Consider the following 18776-nt stretch of genomic DNA (forward strand, 5'->3'; position numbering starts at 1 on the left):
AAAACCGGATTTGTCCGATTTTTGGGCAAAATCCGGTTTTTCCGGTCAAATCCGGTTTTTGACCGGTTTTGACCGGTTTTTTAATATTCCGATTTTAACAGAAAATCGAACCGGACATCCAGCCGGTTCCCGGTTAATCCGGTCCGACCGGCCGGTCCGGTCCGGTTTTCAAAACATTGCTTTTTAGTATGCAAATACTAACAAACTTCAATTGCGTTAATGAACTTGCAAAGAACTTTTTTTTCCCCTAAAAACTTAATTTTGTAAAAATTAAATTAAAAAAATCATTAATATAAAGAAAAAGTTCTTGATGGCTTTAATGGTGCTCTTTTTTAGGAGGAAACAAAATAACTAAAAGAAAATTGTTAATAAATAAATATATTAGTAGTACTATCAATAAATTATAGTATACAAATAATATATGGATTGGGATTCCCTCAAGTTCATTTAACTTGAGGGGGTCATGTTTATAATCTATACCGTTCATTATAAAATGAACGGTGTAGATTAATTTGATCAAAATTATACCTTTTTGATCTACACTGTTCATTTTATAATGAACGGTGTAGATCGTGAACATGACCCCCTCAAGTTCATTTTGAACTTGAGTGAATCCCAATCCATAATATATGTGCTACATTTTGCGCAAGTACCAAAAGTTTCCTCTTTAAACCTTACTTATATATATAATCGTTTAGTATTGGAGGTAGAATTTTATTTTATGTAAACAATTTACTCGGCTCGAATACCGTTTAATAATGAAATTGTCCAAGAAATTAAAAAAAAACAAAAGGGATTAAAAAAATATTTTGCATGTGAGATATAGTCCGGTGGGCTACTCTTCACCATGCATCTTTTAGAGGGCAATAACCCCGCTAATCTCCGCTAACACCTAACCTAGTGTTCTACCTTGAAAAAAAAATTGAAAATAAATCGTAATAGTATTTAGGATTTTCTGCTGGATTGTATAATTAGAGCCGAGATCCAACACAAAATGTTAAAATTTAAATGGGCTGGCCCATTGTACAATCTCGGTGCTAGGACTCGCTAATCTTCGAGAAAAGCATATGAACCCATTGTAGCCAAACAGGCCCAACCATTTTTTTTCATTTTTCTGAGAAATTTTTGCAAGAAGAAAGGAAAACATTTGCAGAAGAAACACAAAAAAAGTGCTGTTTCTCCTAACTGGAGAAAAAAATGGAGAAAAATAAAACAGCAACTGTCATAATTCTTCTTTTGATATCTCTCTTCTTGCACTCAGCTCAATCTCAGGTATAATCAGTAACTTTAAAATTAATCCAATACTGTATTATTGACGATCTAAGTCTATTTCATATTTAATTATTCCATGAAGATTTTGCTTTAATTTTATATTTATAAAGCACTGGATTACAGAAACATTTGTTGATTTGTTTCAGGAAATTGAAGAAAATTCAGCTGCAAGGTTAGGATTCAATTTGAAGTTTATTTTAGCTCATATTTACTTGATTTGAAGTTAATTTCATTTTCATAGCTTAATTTTGTTCTCTTTTGTGTTTAATAAATGTCACTGTTTCATATACTTCAAGTTATTTATTTTTAATGTCTGTTTGTTCTTAGAGGTGTTAAGAAAGAGAAAATGCATGCACATGAAGTACATTGTTCTAGAGAAAGAAGTAGGGCTGCCTGGCAAATTATAGAGGAGGTAAAAACAGAAATTGCTGTTTCTCGATATGTTTCATGCAAGAATTTGATTCAATTGAATACTCGCTTGTGTTTTTGTTCCAAACTGAGCCTTTGGCAAAATTATGATGCTGTATAGGTTTTCTATTTGTTTGTTTTGGTGTCTATTTGTATAGTATTTGCTGCCCTTTGTGGAACGGGAGAGGTACCAGATTTCGAATAAATGTAGACTTCATGCTGAAAATGATCTGTTCAGAGATCAAGAAGAGCACAAGATTCACGTGGATGTAAATGAATGGAAGTGTGGATACTGTAAGAAGAGCTTCCGTGCTGAAAAATATATTGATCAGCATTTTGACAACAGGCACTACAATCTTCTTAACACCGTATGTGGATTCCGGTCCCATTTCCTTGTTATGAGCGTTAGACGTTTCTACTAATTTCTACTGTTTGTGGACCTTCAACTTGTTTTCTTTTTATCGACTCATTTTTGGGATGGCAAATAAAAATGGCTTCAGACTTTTAGTTAATGAAACATAACGAACTTTTTAATGATTTTCAGAGTGAGAGCAAGTGCTTGGCTGATTTATGTGGGGCACTGCATTGCGATTTTGTGTTGAAAACCAAAACACCAAAGACAAAATGCAATCCTGCAGCTGTTGCAAAGAACCGGCACCTGTGTGAGGTAGGTTCTGACTGCCATAGTTGGTGAATACTCCACTCCTTTAGCCTGCTCTGCACTGATGTCTATTTTTTCATGTTCAGAGTCTTGCAGATAGCTGCTTTCCTCTCAATCTGGGGCATTCAGCAAGTCACCTTCATGGTATATTTTAAGATCAACAAGATAGTTTATGATTTTATGCTCTTTAGTTCTTTTTTCTTACTTTTGATGACAATGTAATGCTACCATAATACTTTTCCTTTAAAAAAAACTATGGCTGTGTTCAGCAATTTCTCTTTCATTGATGACAACATTTTTGCTTGCAGAGTTGTTTTTGCACCAATTCTGTGATGCACACACTTGCTCAGGGAAAAAAAAACTTTTTCCTAAAGGCGGCAGGGTAAGACTTTACTCTAAATACAGCAGTTGCCTAATTTGTAGTCAAAGTTTGATATTACTTCTGTGGTTATCAGACATTTTGCTTTCACTGTAGTCAGTCCTATACTAGATTTTACAAGATTGGCCTGCACACTACTCATTATAATAGACCACATAAGAAGATTGTGAAATTTCCTTGATCTTTCTTGTTGGTTGTTCTTATGGGATATCCGAAGCATTTCAAGACCTCTTCCCTGTTGAATGAGCTCACTAACAATAACCTGCAAATCTTCTTTCGAGTGCTTGAAAATTTAAAATTTATGGATTTTTCTCTATTTTTGTTCTCTAGTGGATCATTATACTACATGTCTGTTGCTTACCTCATTCTTGTTTTAGATGCTTTTAAGGTTAATGTTTATTTTTTCATGCAGAAGCACACAAGTGTATTCTACCTAGCTATTTCAATATTGACTTTGATGCTGCTGCCTCTCTTCTATCTCATAGTTTATTTGTATCAAAGGTACCATATCTAGTTCTTCGAAAGTTCCAAATCGACGAGCTTCAGAGACAATTTCATCAGCTTTTTTTTTTTGATTTGCAGGGAAATGAGGCAGGGAACCCAACAGCTGAGGCGAATCAATCCAGTTGGACAGAAAAAGAAACCATCATAGTCAACTGGTACAACTTTATGTTTCTTTCAATAAACTTCATAAATCACCATGATTGAGACAATGTTTATGCGCTTAACCTAAAAACAGACTTATGAGATAAGCTGAGTATTTTGTTATTAATTTTCAATCTACTGGTTCTAATTTCCACATAAAAGGCATTTGCATTTTTAGTTATCTGGAGCATTTCAATCTTTGCAATGGCAATAATGGTACTTAATATCGGAATAAAATGGATTTGCATGTTTCATGAATAAATAGATGTAGTCATGTAGACGAGCTAGTAAATAGATATTGAGCAAGTACATGCTTCTTGCAGGCATACTTAAGCTACTCCTCCACAAGATCATTATATAGCAAAAGCAGAGGACTTGTTTGAAAGACCGAACTTGACACATTGGCCATGGACAAATTATTCCAGGAGATGGTTCAAAAACCGATTATGTGTTGATATTCAGATCTCTTGTGAAATGGCATCCACCCCGATTTTTGTGCTCTTCTGATATGGAAAATTTGAACATATACTTCCAACTTTTCTGTAACAATTATACTATTGACTAATGTTTAGAGGCTTGTTGTAAATGATTGAATATGCAATGTCAATCTTACTTATGAGTTATAAACAGAACACCCTTTGTCCGCGATGTCCATAGAACATTACGTTTTTCCGGTTTCTGTAAAGGTTCCACGGAAGCACCAATAAGCAAACAAATTATGTTCGGAAATATAGTCATGCTTCCACTATCAACTGCCAAACTTCCAATAAGTTCTGGTTTGCGATTCTAAGGGGATATAACCCTAAATGCAAGAGATATCAATTCATTTGACATCAGAAATCCATCCGGATCACTGAGCCGGATATAAGCTAAACCAATCCCAATCTCATCTTCACACGTAAACCGGGCTTTAAATTTGTCTGCAGTCACAGCTCCTCTATCCTTATCTAAGAAAACCACATGACCGCTCTCTATATACGGTTCATAGACCTTGCAGAGAGAAAAAACCAGTGAGCTACCAAAGGCATCTGCAAATGACCTCAAATCAAGTCCCTTTGCAGTTCTAAGTGAGAGCATCACAATATCCATAGCCATGTCTTTAGCATCACGACTATCATTTCCACTATCGTTCACCGTCTCATTCTCCAGATTACGCACATAATCGGCATACTCTTTCATCCTCCTTGGCCTCGAAAACCTCACACCATTTAGATAACTAGCAGAGCCAAGTCCAAAAGCATAGAAAGGTTTGTTCTTCCAGTAAGTATAATTATGCTTGCACTCAAATCCATCTTGGCAATAGCTACTAATTTCATAATGGTTATAACCAGCCTCCGAAAGCATCCTTGAAGCCATTTTATAGAAATCAGCAGCCTGCGATTCGGTTGGCAGAGGAAATTCTCCTGGTGTATAACTGCAAAAAACAAAAACTCAAACTTCAAAAAGAAATTCTGAAGCTAAAATCCAATGATATAAAGAATCCACATTTTTTTGTGACAAGGACTCACTCCCCTTAGCCGAAGCTTAGGATCACTGTCAAACCCGGTATGTGGACCGCCCGCAAACCCACATACCCGGTAATTTCGGGCTTGCCAACAGTCCAATACCAACCACTCTCCATTTAATGGAAGCCGGGGTTTGAACCCGCGACCATGACACCCTGATGCTTATTACTAAACTTACAGGTTTCCAAATTTCGTTTCTTGTTCAACTTGCAAATCATATACAGAAACATGCTTAGGTTGTGCTTTTACTGTTTGAACCAAACTGTCTTCCCACATTTGTGGAGTCTGATGAGGAAGAGACGAGATAAGATCAATACTCCAATTCTCAATCCCACATGAACCAACAATCTCAATAGCTTCATAAACTTCCTTAATCCCATGTGCTCTTCCACAGCTTTTAAGCAGTTCCTCTTGAAAAGCTTGCACTCCTAACGACACTCTATTAACACCCAACACCATCAATTCCTTCATTTTCTTAGCATCAAAAGTACCAGGGTCCATTTCCATTGATATCTCAGCATCATTGCAGACTCCAAACTTATCTTTTAATGTATCCAAAAGCGACGAAACCAGCCTTGGCGATACTAAAGAAGGCGTTCCGCCCCCAAAAAACACAGTTTCAAGAGGCGAGTGAGAGTTGAAATTCGGTTTTGTTGAGAGTATTTCTTGTTGAAGTAACTCTATGTAGTTGGAGATTCTTGGGTCGGTGTCTGTTGGGTTTGAGGAGCCGAGAGCAACGATTGGGAAGTCGCAGTAGTGGCACCGTTTGCGACAGAATGGGAGGTGAATATAAGCTGAAGTTGGAGGTGGGTTTGTGGTGGATGGTTTGAGTGAGGCATTTTGGTGAACAGGTTGTGGGGATTGTGTGTATGCGTTGGTGATTATGAAATAAGGTGGGAATTTTTGGAGAGCTGTGATGGGTTTGGTGGGGAAAGTGGAGAAAATAGGAATGAAAGTTGATTTAAGCATTACTGAGTTTGTTTGAGTTATGGTTTTACCACAATGACTAATGGTGAAGAAGGTCTGATTCTGGTACGAGAAAGCCACTCTTCAGCTGGAGTTGCTGTACTGTCTGATTTGAAGCAATAGTTTTCAGCAGAAACCGAGAGTCTGCTGAGTGCTAAATGTGGTTTCTGCTGATATTATAGCTATCCGATATGTTTACATTACATTTTATTAAAAAACCGGCAATTTGTAGCAGACGTAAGGACCGAAAGATGTTGTGGTGCGATAAGTTAGATACCACGAGTATTTTAATCATAATTTGTACTGATATTTTAGAATATAATTTGATATTTTGCATTTTTATAAAAAAGAATATGTGGTCCTTAATTTAATTTTGAGCTGAATAATGAACTTAGCAACATAATTAAAATCGTATCAGCTATAAATCACCGGATTTATAAACAATGATATAATTGGGAAATAAAAATAAAAGATGGTGAATGGCATTAACAATTCTTAAATCTTGATAGAATTATAATTTAGTGTAAAGATGATAGATACATAAATTGAAATTGTTGAACTTGAAACAAAATGTATTGTCCAAATCTGTAATTCCTAATAAGTGGATCCAAAACCTCAATGGGGCTAAAAACCAACAAAAAATACAAGTGATTGAGAAAACTGGATTTTTTCTTCTTCTTTCTTATTCATAATTAAAACTTGTAATGACCGAATAAGAGATTAAAGCTTTTCCGAACACAAACATAAATTACAAAATTTTGTTATATCACATAATAGCCTCGGCAAGTTCAGGCCAGAGACTTGACCATATAAGGGCCTTCAAGCTCATAACCCAATTTTCTATAATAATGACGAGTTCCAACACCTGAAATGACTGCTAGTTTAGTTGATCTATGCTCCAAGCGAGCAATCCTCTCTGCCTCTTCCATTAACAGAGTCCCGTAACCCTGCCATGACAAGGTGAAAAGGATGAAACATCCAGTAAGAAAATAAAGGGTCGGTTAAATTGTAAACGGGCAATTAATTGTATGGAAAGGAAGAATTTGCAAACTTTGATCTTGACAAATCCATAATAATTACAAGTCATGTCATTACTTATTCGAAAAAGCATTGCTATGTTACCTGATGTTGCAACTTATCTGCATCGCGACCATGAACAGGAACTGCAGTTCCATAAACATGGAGCTCACGAACAATCGAGCACCTCCCTGTGAGCTCAGGGCAAGTAACGTTGCGACCACATTTCCGCAAGCGCAACAAACCTACGAGAATATCCTGCAGCAAACACAGTCCAGAAAAGTTTATGTTGTTTCAGAAAGCAACTAAGCTGACATCAAGATGAAGAAATTACTAAAATAGCAGCTAAAGTCTCAGTTGAATAACAGCAGTATTGTGATCCACAAAACTCTAGAGCATACATGGCATATTACAATGAAGGGTAAAAGGATGTGATGAATATATATAAAAATGGATGATCAATAAGTCATTTCATGTGACAGCTACAAATAATAGAGCATTTGCAGATAATTTAAGCGTACAAGTACCAAGTACTTATCTATCACAATTCACAAACACACAGAAGAAAATGCAGGACTGCAATAATGTTCAACAAACCTGCCGCGTATCCTCATATGAGATAAATGTCTCCCAGCCTTCATTAGCTGTATAATCTCGGCGAACAAGCTCAACTTCTTCAGGCTTAATTTTATGATGAATGTCCTATAATGGTTAAAGAGGCAATCAGCATGAGGGTCTCAATTTGTTCGAGGTAATAGCACAATCACAGCAACAAGATGCTGGAGTTTCTTTTGCTTACCTGGATTCCAGCTTCACGTGTACGGACATCACGGCATTTCAAGCCCAAGTCATCCATTCGAGCTAAAGCTAGCTCCCTAAGATTTCCTTTCTCAACTCCAGATGTAACCAAGGGCATAGGAATATCCCGCTGAACTCTATAAACACGTGTCCAAGGGGGTACCATGGCTAGGATCCTTGCTATAATATCCACAAGTTGTTCAGGTGGATAATTTCTGTACCTGCAATGAGTAAAATACATAATTATTACTGTACACTCAATTATGCACTTTCCCTATACAGAACAAAGGCCAGTTTTTTCAAACCAGATTTCCATATCATTTTAATGACCGCATCATCAGATATATCCCTATGTTATCTAAATCCATTGAATTTTCCTTTTTGACAAGGAAAAACAGAAAACCGAGGGGCGGCACCTTTAGAATAGGTAAGAATCAACAAGGATTTATAAAGATGAATATGAGTATGTAATTGAGATACCTAAAACGCAAGAGGCTATGAGGAGCTATAAAAAAAAAATAGTGGGTTCACAATAAGCCTAGGGCATAGAGTAACCTGATATTTGATTTTTCTTTTCTACAACAACACTTTGCTCAGAGAAAGAAACAAGTGTAAGCAGTAATTAGAAGCAGTACAGACCTGCCAGTTTTCCAGAGTTCATAAAGCCCAGTTCCACGGATTACAAGTGTAGGATAAATTTTGAGACCATCTGCTCTAAATGAAGGACTCTCGAAGAATTCTCGAAAGCTTTCCATGTCCCTCTCAACTCCAACATTTGGAAGATCAGGCATCATATGAGCAACAACCTTGAGTGCAGAAACAAAACATAAATAAAGTAAATCACAGCAGAATTTTATAGAGATAAAAAGTGAAGCAAGTGAACATTAACTACGGCACTACTCAATTATTTTTGACCCTTTAGTGGTGGAGAGCATCAATTTGAGATTATTTAGATAAAAAAAGTTCCTTCACAACTCATAGCTGGAAAAGAAATATAGACTAAGTACACTAAAGACCATAATAAGTAGGTCAGCATTCATTTTCCACTTTCACTAAGGAGTTTTTATAAATATATAGTACATCAACACACCTTAAAACCAGCATCTTTTGCCAAACAAAAACAATCAGCGACAGCAGCCACTGTATGTCCTCTATTAGTATCCCGAGCAACATCCTCATATGTGCTTTGCACTCCAATCTCAAGTCGTGTACAGCCGTAAGAAAGCATTTGACGCAAGTGAGGTCCAAGACAATAATCTGGCCTCCTGTAAATAAACATAAGTGATTAAAAACTCATTCTCAATAATCATGAAATATGCATAACAAGTTTGTAACACAAATCAAAACAATTTGCTGATAATAAACAACATAGTACAACACAAATAACTTACGTTTCAATAGTCATGCCAATACACTTCACTGCACCATGCTCAGAGAAAGCAACCGCCTCTTCAACATTAGAAGAAGTATGACCAGATAACGCATCATGAAGATTCCTCGTAAAATAATCACGGTATTCTGCTGGCAGAGACATGAAGGTACCACCCATAAGTATAAACTCAACCTGAAAACACAATATCAATGCTTATATGTAAAATCTGAGTTATTAATTTAGACACCATTGCAGTTAGAAATTACATATAAGAGAATACTTAAAGAACAAAAAAAACTACCTTATCGGCGCTATGACCTAATCGCTTAAGCTGATCAATCCTGCTTCTAGCCTGAACATATGGATTGTATCTGAAATCAACAGTTAAGCAAATAAGTAAATTCAATAACTAAGATAGACACACTTAATTATTAAATTAATTTCAGTTCAGTTCGTGAAAGTTAACCTACCTGGCTCGAATTGCACGCATGCTAGTAGGTTCATAACCAGTATAAGACTGAGTACTGTACTCAAAATCGGAGTCCGGTCCACCCGGACAGTAAACACAAATATTTCCCGTCGTAGCAATATGCGGACATCTATGCGGCTTCGACATAACAGCCACGACAGCAATTCCTGAGGCGGTTCGAACCGGTTTGGCACGGAGCTTAGGAAGGAGAGACTCGCGGTCGGACTCAGGCAGAGCGGCGATCATCTCAACGAGCTTCGGCGCCCGAGATAGGCCGTACTTGCGGCAGGCGGCGGATTTAATAGCGTTTAAGTCGACATTCTGGTTTTTTCGGGAGAGCTCTACCATGGAGTTTACGATTTCTGCTATAGCTCGAACTCTGGCTTCTTCTTCGGTTAGTCCATGGGCTTGGTACCCGCCCCGACCCGGTCGTGGATGTTTCATGGATTCGGAGCTTACTGCTGTCGCCATTATAGGCTTTTCAGAGAGAAAAGCTTATTAAACCTCAAAAGCACAAACAACTGAACAAGGAGAGAAAAGAGTGTGAAAGGAAAAGTAGAACTCGAACTACGAAACGTTGTCGTTTTATGCTAAGAAACGGTGTCGTTTATGTTACGAAACGGTGTCGTTGCATCTGCACGCGCGCAAACTCTCTGGCTTATTATTTTTCCTGCAATATGTGAATTTCTGCTCCGGCAACAGAATTTACAAACTCCGACCGATTCTTCTGCCAATCATCTACTTGAATCTTAGTTTAGTAGTTTATTAACAACAGATTAGCAGAAGCGTTTTTTACCGGAGAAAGTAATTAGATACCGGAGAATGGAGGAAGAAGCAATCGGAAGTAAAAGACTGATAGAAAGCAGAGTAATAGAGAAAACAGGAGAAGTAATCTCAGCAATAAAGAGTGCCAAACACGTCGATCAAGTAATTTGCGCTCTCCATTCTTTCGCTATCATTCTCTTCCCTACTATAGATTCCTCTCTAATTTCAGGTTCGTCTTTAATCTCTTCTTTTTCGTTTCATCAATAAGTTAGGGCTAATCATTTTGTTTTAACTGCGTTTTTCTAAAACAATTGAAGGTAGTCTCGACGATCGGTACAGGAACCAAGTGCTTAGCACTGAAATCCCTGCTTCAGAAGACAGAGAAGAAGGTTGGGAAGCATTTTACAGGGGAGCTGCATTCCCTACATTAGCTCGGGTTTTGCTGCGTGGTAATGAACTTGCCTTGGTTTCGGTCATATTATAGTGTTTTGTTACTTGTATGCTAGGTAGCACGGACATTTAATTAACCTGTTCCGTTTTAGAAACGTGTTTGACGTTTCGGAAATGAAACTTCACTTTTTACATAGAAAACCTTAAAATAACACGGTTTCGCAATGTCCGTGACCGTGCAACATAGCTTGTATGTATGTATTGATCAGTTTCTTTTTGGATGCAGATGTGGCTTCCGATTGGTTAGCTTGTTTCCCTCTTTCAGCTAAAAAGCATGTGTATGATGCTTTCTTTGTGAATGGTCTTACTACTGAGGTTGTTCAGGTTTTAGTTCCTTGCTTACAGATCAATGGAAATGACAGTCTTCTTGATGTTAATGCTGTTCAATCAAATTCTGAAAGGTATACAAACTGCAAACTTATCTAGGAATTATTTTATTGAAGTAGAAGTTTTAAATTTAAGCTTTCAGGAGGAGCTGCACAGATGTAATGTCTAGTTTCCATAGGAGGAAAAAAATTCTTAAAGTAAATTGCAGAGAGTGTATTTGATATTAAACCTTTCTAGGTAGTATTTTTTTAGTTTCATTCTCAAGTAATAGTATGAGGTGTAGGAAACTGATAATTTGATTCACCACTTCGTTCTGATGGTCAGCTATTGGTTTCAAATTAAAGGCATGGTGAAGAGTTGTTCCTCTTCCAGTATAGCTATCTTGCTACTATGTGATAGTTCTTGAGTTTGTGACTATCAAATTGCAACTGATATTAACATATAAACCGATCATATGAGATGTTATCTTTCTGTGCATGATGTGTATGCGGCTACAAATTACTTTATGATCTCCTTCACACTCATGGGGAGATGTTTTCTCTATTTAGAGAATTACCCCTTTTTCCTATACCAAAAACCTTTTTACTCTGTTCACATTTTTCTGTGTATTTTGAACACATGCTCGCTAATATGGTTTGGTAAATTGAGTTTATTTCTCTAATATGTTTATACATTGTATATTTGTCGCAACTGTATATATTAAGCACACCATAGATATTATGTCAATCAACAGTAGCTACGGCACTTTTATTGTATATACAGCTGGTTTTACATAACGGCAAAGAGAATTTATAATTCATGTTCTGACAGGTTACTTCTTCTCTGCTTACTTGAAAATGATGGAGTGGTGCAAATGTCAAGAGAATTTTGCAGCAGGTACCCATCTGTTGATTTTACAAACAAACAGCTCCAGCCAGATGTAGCTAGAATGGCACAGATTATTGCATCTATTCCTGATAAAGCACGACCGAGAGCCCCAGCTTCACTCTCATCACAGTATCCTTATTCTATGCTGTGTTGGGTACTATGGTTTCATAATTTAACTGACCACTGCTTATCTGTTGAGTCCTAACTCCTAACAAAACAGGACTGTGATTTATTCCACTAAAAGAGCTTGTTTTTTCATGTGTTAGATATTGTGTGCCTATAAGAACTTGAGATGTGCATATCTATTCTATGTTTGGACTACTTATTGGAAGATTTTGAACTTTTTTAATGTTTATCTCATATGCTTATTTATGTGTCTGTTAATTTCTCTCTTTTCACAACTGATTTTATTTCTTTTGCCAGTTGTTTCTAGTATATATGGTTTCTCCTTTACTCTAATTTTAGTTTGTTCTTCAAGCAAATTACCATTCAACTTCTGCGTGAAGTACAAGAGAGAGTTACCGATCTACTTGATAAAAACTCTACTAGTGCATGCTACATAGATGGTTCAATGCTATTTGCTGGTGAAACATTTTCTCGTATATGTCGGCGTGGTTCTTCAGGTAATTGAAAATTTTCAAGAACCATATTGAATAGTTAGTTTTGCACTGCATGGAATGTATCTTGAAGTTGACCTTCACAATTAAGTTATTTTTAGGCATGCTTTAGGCAAAACACTATTGTTAGTACAATGTATTTGTTGTCTCCTCTCCGGATGGAATTTCGTAGTTTGTTAAAATAACTATTTATTTCTTCAAACTTAACGGTTTTACAAAGGGATAATATAGTTTGGTGGCGACAAGTGTAGCTAGGGTTCTAAATGAACTAAACTGTTCACTATTCAAAGTTCGACTTAAAAACCAAGTTCAGACTTTGTTTAGAAGCTCATTTTGTAAACAAATTGAATTTGAATTCCATGATGTTCAGCTTGGTTGAGCTCACAAGCTCGGTTGAATTACGTAGTACGCAAGCTAGTTCATTTAAAAATTCATTTACTGTAAGCTAAATCGTGTAAAAATTCGTGAATTGTATAAACAAATCTCAACTTGCTAATGGAAAAATCCTTAATTCAGTGTACATTAACCTGGTTGGATTATGCTGAACTATTTGCTAACCGTCACGCATGTTCTAAGGTGTTCCTGATAAGATGTGGCACTTCAACTCATGGAAACTGTTTGTTTCATGTTTGCAGATGTGCTGTTAGGTGAACTACTCCCTCGGGTGATTCAAGATGTACGATGGTTTCTATCGAGTCCCAATCAAGCAACGGAACAAATGTTTGAAGGAAACCCTAAATCCCAAATTTGGTTAAGCATTCTGGAAGCAATTAAAGATTCATATGCTGTAGAAAGGTTGTCTGAACAGCTTTTACATCAGCTGGCAATTGAACATGTAACTGATATTGAAGCTTATTGGACTATTTGGTTACTGTTTAATCATATTATTAAAGATCAGCCATCAGTCAGGTTAGGAAACATGGTTCTTTTAGGTATGATGTTGATTACAGATGACAGGACTTCAACAGTTGATGGCTTGATGTCAATTGTTTTGTTATTCTTTTCTGCAGGTCTATGTTTGTTGACAAATTTCTATTTTGGAAAGTATTTCCTGTTTGTTGCCTACGATGGATTATCCAATTTGCAGTGCTTGGTTGTCCACCTGATGCTAGTTTACTCAGTAAAGGTCATGATACACATGTTCTCGTGGGCACAGTGCAGCGCCTGTTGGCAGTATGGTCTAAAAGGGAATTTTTGCAAACAGCTCCAGTAGAGCAGCAAGCTTGTATACTTCCTCACTTTAACTCCTCTGATTTTAAGTTCCTAATACTACAAAAATTCCTGGACTTGGTATATAAAGTTCTAAGATAATTGGTAATTGAGAAAACTACACACATCTCACAAAAAGTTGTGTTTGTGATCTCTTACATTAAATACTCCTTGATCTTCACTCTCAAAATGCGCCTAACATCTTATAGTGATGCATTATTTTTATTGTTGAGTGCCACTTGATTGTGTATTATGTTGACCTTTGATCTGCAATGCAGATATAACTGCTGCTATAGGCATATGCATGGAACAGATGTCTAAAGAGGAACTGGATAGTTCGAAAGATGCTATGCACTCGATTCTTCAAGGAGTCAGCTGTAGATTCTTGTTCTTCGCTACCATTGAGTTTTTTTTGCAATATAACTCTGTTATTCCTTTCCCTTATATCTACTATTTATTGCTGACAGGTAGGCTGGAGAACCCTACTCATTTAGTTCGGAAAATGGCTAGTAATGTTGCTTTAGTATTCTCCAAGGTGATTGACCCAAAAAATCCCCTGTATCTTGATGATAGTTGCAATGAGGAGAATATTGACTGGGAGTTTGGATTGACTAGACTTGAGAATAGGACTCTGCCTGCCTTAAAAGAAAATGACAATACAAAAACATTGACCATTCGAGAGCCAGAAGAAGACTTGAACTATTCAAGATACGATGGAATGAGTGGGAGCAATAAGGGTGAAAAAAAGAAATTACGTAAATTGGTCGATCCTGATGAAATTATTGATCCAGCCACACTAAATTATGGATCAGACTCTGACAAAGAGGATGATGATGCAAGTGTGGATTCTGATTCCTCCAGTGATTCGTCTTTACAGCCTTATGACCTAACAGATGATAACACAGATCTGCAAAGAAGATTCACACAGTTGGTTGATGTGGTTGGAGCCCTACGGAAATCTGATGATGCTGATGGGGTAAGTTAATATAATTTGTTGGTCAATCATCTCCTCAAGGGGTTCTTTGGAATTGTAAGAGTCAAATTTACTTGCAACTTTTCATATCTTAGTTTGTGGAACACTTAAACTGACTAACGACGACTGGGTGTCATCTAGTTTGTAAGCTGAATTCAGATGTAGAATGTTGTTGTAATAACCCAGCACTCTAAAACGTTAGATTTTCTGCAAGGATTTTTGGTTATTTCTTAAAATAGGGCAAGATATTCAATTTAAGCTGCTTTACATGCAGGTAGAGAGGGCTCTGGATGTTGCTGAAAAGCTTGTGCGAGCATCGCCCGATGAACTCACACATATAGCAGGTGACCTTGCTAGAACCCTTGTGCAAGTTCGTTGCTCGGATTTGGCTGTAGAAGGTGAGGAAGAACCAGCAGAAGAAAAGAGGCAAAGCGCATTAGTAGCGTTGCTTGTTACATCTCCTTTCCAGTCTCTTGATGCTTTAAACAAACTGTTATATTCCCCAAATGTAGATATCAGCCAACGTATAATGATTCTTGATGTAATGACGGAAGCTGCTCAGGAACTTGCAGATGCCAAGACCTTGAAACCTAAACATCAATCCAGGGTCCTCATATCAACGGCAGCAGAGAATCAACCCTGGTTCTTGCCTAGTAGCTTAGGACCTCCAGGAGCTAGTTCCTGGAGGGAGGTATCGGAAACAGGGTCTGTATTGAACTATTCTAATCGTTATGAGAGGGAACTCCCCCTCAAACGTGGTCAGATCAGAAGAGGAAAGACTCGTCGCTGGAGTCTCAGATCAGCAAATACACAGGAAAGCCAGCTGGAGTGGACCCATAACAAGTTTCCTGTTTATGCAGCAGCATTTATGCTTCCTGCAATGCAAGATTTTGATAAGAAAAGACAAGGCGTTGATTTACTCGATAGAGATTTTATCGTTCTAGGGAAACTCATATATATGCTCGGTGTGTGTATGAAATGTATTTCCATGCATCCAGAAGCAAATGCATTGGCTCCCCCTCTTCTAGATATGTTAAGGTCCAGGTAAGCCCCTTTATATCCATATGGCACATGCTCGCTTAGCTGTTGGAAAGAATTATATGCTATCGGCACTTTAAGTACTAAATAGCTTTTGGCTTTATCCAGGGATATTTGCAATCATAAAGAAGCATATGTCAGGAGAGCTGTCCTTTTTGCAGCTTCGTGCATATTAAAGTCACTTCATCCATCATATGTTGCATCAGCACTTACAGAAGGAAACCTTGAACTTTCTAAAGGACTTGAATGGATTCGCTCATGGGCCCTTAACATTGTGGAGACCGATGTAGACAAAGAGTGCTATATGGTAAGTAAGAATCTGAGGCTCCAGAGATGGAGTTATAGCATTGTTTCTTCATTCTATCGCATGCTTTTCATAAGATGTCAATTTATGTGGTTATGCAAGAGGAAGTTTTTCTCACTCTTATTATTGATTTCCTTCACATGCATTAATTGAATTCTCTCCTTTCAAGACATAAAATACTGTTCAAATGCTTCAAATTCACTTAGTTATAGAAAAGGGTAACTTTGATAAAAAAAAATATAGGAAAGGGTAAAATTTAGGGTTAATTACTAGTACTTCTGAGTTTTGGTTTGAATTAGTGTCCCTCCTAAATTTTGAAAAATCACTACTTCCCTTAAATTTAAATTTCTTTTATCTAATGTCACGAGGAAATAGCAGTTTTTCAAAAGTGAGGGAGGAATTGGTAATTTAAACCTAAACTCACAAGTGATAGTAATTAATCCTAACTTCTAACTAGCTGAAGCGCTCTTGAAATATGAGGAACATCTAATAGGAATATAGAAAAATTTGAGCATTCTAAGTTGTCCCATGTGAATAACCATTTCGTTTGCACCATTGCTAAATGAATACTGTCCTCAAAGCTTTCTAGAAAGAGTAACTGAATTCTTCTTGTTCTTTTTGTTTATAATAATGTCTGAATTCTTCATGCTCTTCATGGTACTGATACATAAGTATGGTTGCAAGATGTACTTATGTAGTCGCTTTTTGTTGTAGATGGCTATGTCGTGTCTCCAACTTCACGCTGAGATGGCCCTCCAAGCTTCCAGAGCACTAGAGGATGTAGAATCTACGTTGAAAGCTAAGAAAATTGGGCTCCCGTCTAATTTGTCAATGGGAACAATCAGACTCCCCTACACAAATATGGATTATAGATGAATTGATATGCTGTGTAATTCTGTACAGTTCCTCTGAATAAGTATAAGATGTTGCAAGTTATTTAGCGGGAACTTGTAGCATTATGAAGATTATTAATGTTAATGATGCTTATTATGGGTTCGAACTTTGCCAAGAATTATAGCTCTACTTTGCAGCAACACATGCATAAATTATGAGAAAATGAAGCTAAACGCCTCGAAAATAGGCAATTTTCAGATGGTTTCCAAACTTTCATCTCTTTTCCATTATAGTCCTTTTTGTTTCAATTTATAACCGTAAAATCTCTTATTGTTAATGGTATAATAAAGAAAAATCTTGTAATTTATTTCGCAAATTCTGTCAAAAATTATCAAACTTAAACGCCTACACTGCAGTTGTTCTGGCAATTCAAAGTCACACATATTAATAAAATATACATCAACCATATATTGGCGATATTTGATGGAAAAAAAAACATATCATCTTTATAATTATTAATGGTGTTGTGCTGGTGTTTTTTTGTATATGTGGCTTCTATTTGCCAAATTATCTGCATTATATGTATTAAAGTCCTTCGATACCTTTTTTTTATTATTATATCATTTAAAAGTCAAAAAATTATGGTTACAAATTTAACGGCAAAAGGGCTCAAAAACTACCCACCTGGCCACCTTTCATTTTTTTTCAATAGCACCCTGACCTTGTAATTTTTTCAATAGCACCCTATTTCGTATTTTTCAGTTTCAATAGCACCCTAAAACATCAATTTGAACTTTTTTCATTTGGTTAATATTCAAAAAAAATCCTTCATATATATCATAAGTTCTAAATATTCTACAATGTTTTAAATTATATATAAACGCCCTCTTCTTCACAAAATAAAAAAAAATATTTAAATAAATTAGACCCGTGGCGGAACCCGTGACAAAATCCGAAGACGAGCTCCTCGTCTATGGAGAAAGACCATGAAAGACCAGCTCTGGTCTTCCATGAGGGAAGACCAGCAGCTCGCTGGTCTTCCATCTTCCCTCATGGAAGACCAGCGGTCTTCCATCTTCCCTCATGGAAGACCAGCGAGCTGCTGGTCTTCCCTCATGGAAGACCAGCCAGCTGCTGGTCTTGCTCCATGGAAGACCAGCTATGTTTAGCTGGTCTTCCATGGCGGAAGACCAGATCTGCTGGTCTTCCATGGAGGAAGACCAGCAGCAGCTGGTCTTCCGAGGAAGACGAGCTGCTCGACTTCCTCCGGAGCGGGTTTGTTTTTTTTTTTTAATTTTAAATTAAATTATTAATATATATTTGTTTATTTTTTTTGGATTTATTTGAAAGATTTTTAAGTAAAAGGACTTATTTGAATTTGTCCAAGTAGAAAAAAGTATAAAATGACCCTTAAATTTAATTGTTTTAATAAGTTTAATGCTTATAATAATAAAATCATCTTTTTTTTAAAATTTAGGGTGCTATTGAAATCGCAAAATACGAAATAGGGTGCTATTGACAAAATTACAAGGTGGGGGTGCTATTGAAAAAAAATTGAAAAGTCGGTAGTTTTTGAGCCCTTTTGCCCAAATTTAACTAAAAAGACTTCGGTATAAAATAGATGAAAGTTAAGGGGATGTTGATGAAAACTATATCAACCAAAATGATACTGTATGCACTACTTTCTGTACTGCTGTAGCATGTAAGCTAAAGCCTACAAGCTTAAACAGCAGTCACGCATTTTGGTTTTGCTAAATGCGAACAAAAAAAAACTTATGTAAAAGTAATCACTCGGGACGGAAATTAAATCCAGTATCAACCACTTTGGAAAGTAGCAAGAAAAATATTTTTTCTAGCTTTTACAATCAAAGAGAACTAAAACTTCAAATGTGAATAACAA

At 36.7% G+C, this 18776-nt stretch overlaps 4 protein-coding genes across 4 annotated transcripts; 2 read left to right on the top strand and 2 right to left on the bottom strand.

Annotated features, from left to right (window-relative positions):
- Positions 1–1118: 1118 nt before the first annotated feature.
- LOC126673706 (uncharacterized) lies at positions 1119–4013 on the top strand. Its single transcript, XM_050367941.2, has 10 exons — positions 1119–1272; positions 1419–1444; positions 1600–1684; positions 1839–2048; positions 2225–2347; positions 2428–2485; positions 2650–2723; positions 3133–3221; positions 3303–3379; positions 3689–4013. Exons 1-9 carry the CDS (start codon positions 1198–1200, stop codon positions 3370–3372), a joined length of 810 nt encoding a protein of 269 aa, XP_050223898.1. The 5' UTR covers positions 1119–1197; the 3' UTR covers positions 3373–3379; positions 3689–4013.
- Positions 3564–6114, bottom strand: LOC126673705 (uncharacterized). The gene is made up of 2 exons (XM_050367940.2): positions 5049–6114; positions 3564–4779 (listed from the first exon to the last, which is right to left on the bottom strand). Exons 1-2 carry the CDS (start codon positions 5837–5839, stop codon positions 4152–4154), a joined length of 1419 nt encoding a protein of 472 aa, XP_050223897.1. The 5' UTR covers positions 5840–6114; the 3' UTR covers positions 3564–4151.
- A 202-nt stretch (positions 6115–6316) lies between these two features.
- Positions 6317–10027, bottom strand: LOC126672078 (elongator complex protein 3). The gene is made up of 9 exons (XM_050365979.1): positions 9494–10027; positions 9325–9394; positions 9043–9215; positions 8742–8916; positions 8291–8457; positions 7653–7872; positions 7451–7555; positions 6959–7111; positions 6317–6783 (listed from the first exon to the last, which is right to left on the bottom strand). Exons 1-9 carry the CDS (start codon positions 9961–9963, stop codon positions 6625–6627), a joined length of 1692 nt encoding a protein of 563 aa, XP_050221936.1. The 5' UTR covers positions 9964–10027; the 3' UTR covers positions 6317–6624.
- An 81-nt stretch (positions 10028–10108) lies between these two features.
- LOC126672076 (uncharacterized) lies at positions 10109–17038 on the top strand. Its single transcript, XM_050365978.1, has 12 exons — positions 10109–10486; positions 10575–10706; positions 10934–11108; positions 11845–12030; positions 12367–12524; positions 13154–13427; positions 13529–13743; positions 14006–14104; positions 14195–14703; positions 14975–15744; positions 15847–16045; positions 16757–17038. The coding sequence occupies exons 1-12, from the start codon at positions 10315–10317 to the stop codon at positions 16916–16918; spliced, it is 3051 nt and encodes a 1016-aa protein (XP_050221935.1). The 5' UTR covers positions 10109–10314; the 3' UTR covers positions 16919–17038.
- The last annotated feature ends 1738 nt before the right edge of the window (positions 17039–18776 follow it).

Source organism: Mercurialis annua, linkage group LG3 (genome assembly GCF_937616625.2).
Source record: "Mercurialis annua linkage group LG3, ddMerAnnu1.2, whole genome shotgun sequence".
Classification (NCBI taxonomy): Eukaryota; Viridiplantae; Streptophyta; class Magnoliopsida; order Malpighiales; family Euphorbiaceae; genus Mercurialis; species Mercurialis annua.

Coding starts and splice junctions, on each gene's coding strand:
- LOC126673706 (XM_050367941.2), top strand. CDS start 1,198: ATGGAGAAAAATAAAACAGCAACTGTCATAATTCTTCTTTTGATATCT. Junction 2,486..2,649: donor TTCAGCAAGTCACCTTCATG/GTATATTTTAAG, acceptor TTTTGCTTGCAG/AGTTGTTTTTGCACCAATTC. Junction 2,724..3,132: donor TTTTTCCTAAAGGCGGCAGG/GTAAGACTTTAC, acceptor TTTTTCATGCAG/AAGCACACAAGTGTATTCTA.
- LOC126673705 (XM_050367940.2), bottom strand. CDS start 5,839: ATGCTTAAATCAACTTTCATTCCTATTTTCTCCACTTTCCCCACCAAA. Junction 4,780..5,048: donor GAAACGAAATTTGGAAACCT/GTAAGTTTAGTA, acceptor TGTTTTTTGCAG/TTATACACCAGGAGAATTTC.
- LOC126672078 (XM_050365979.1), bottom strand. CDS start 9,963: ATGGCGACAGCAGTAAGCTCCGAATCCATGAAACATCCACGACCGGGT. Junction 8,917..9,042: donor ATTGGCATGACTATTGAAAC/GTAAGTTATTTG, acceptor GTTTATTTACAG/GAGGCCAGATTATTGTCTTG. Junction 6,784..6,958: donor CAGATAAGTTGCAACATCAG/GTAACATAGCAA, acceptor TTGTCATGGCAG/GGTTACGGGACTCTGTTAAT.
- LOC126672076 (XM_050365978.1), top strand. CDS start 10,315: ATGGAGGAAGAAGCAATCGGAAGTAAAAGACTGATAGAAAGCAGAGTA. Junction 11,109..11,844: donor GTTCAATCAAATTCTGAAAG/GTATACAAACTG, acceptor ATGTTCTGACAG/GTTACTTCTTCTCTGCTTAC. Junction 14,704..14,974: donor AATCTGATGATGCTGATGGG/GTAAGTTAATAT, acceptor CTTTACATGCAG/GTAGAGAGGGCTCTGGATGT.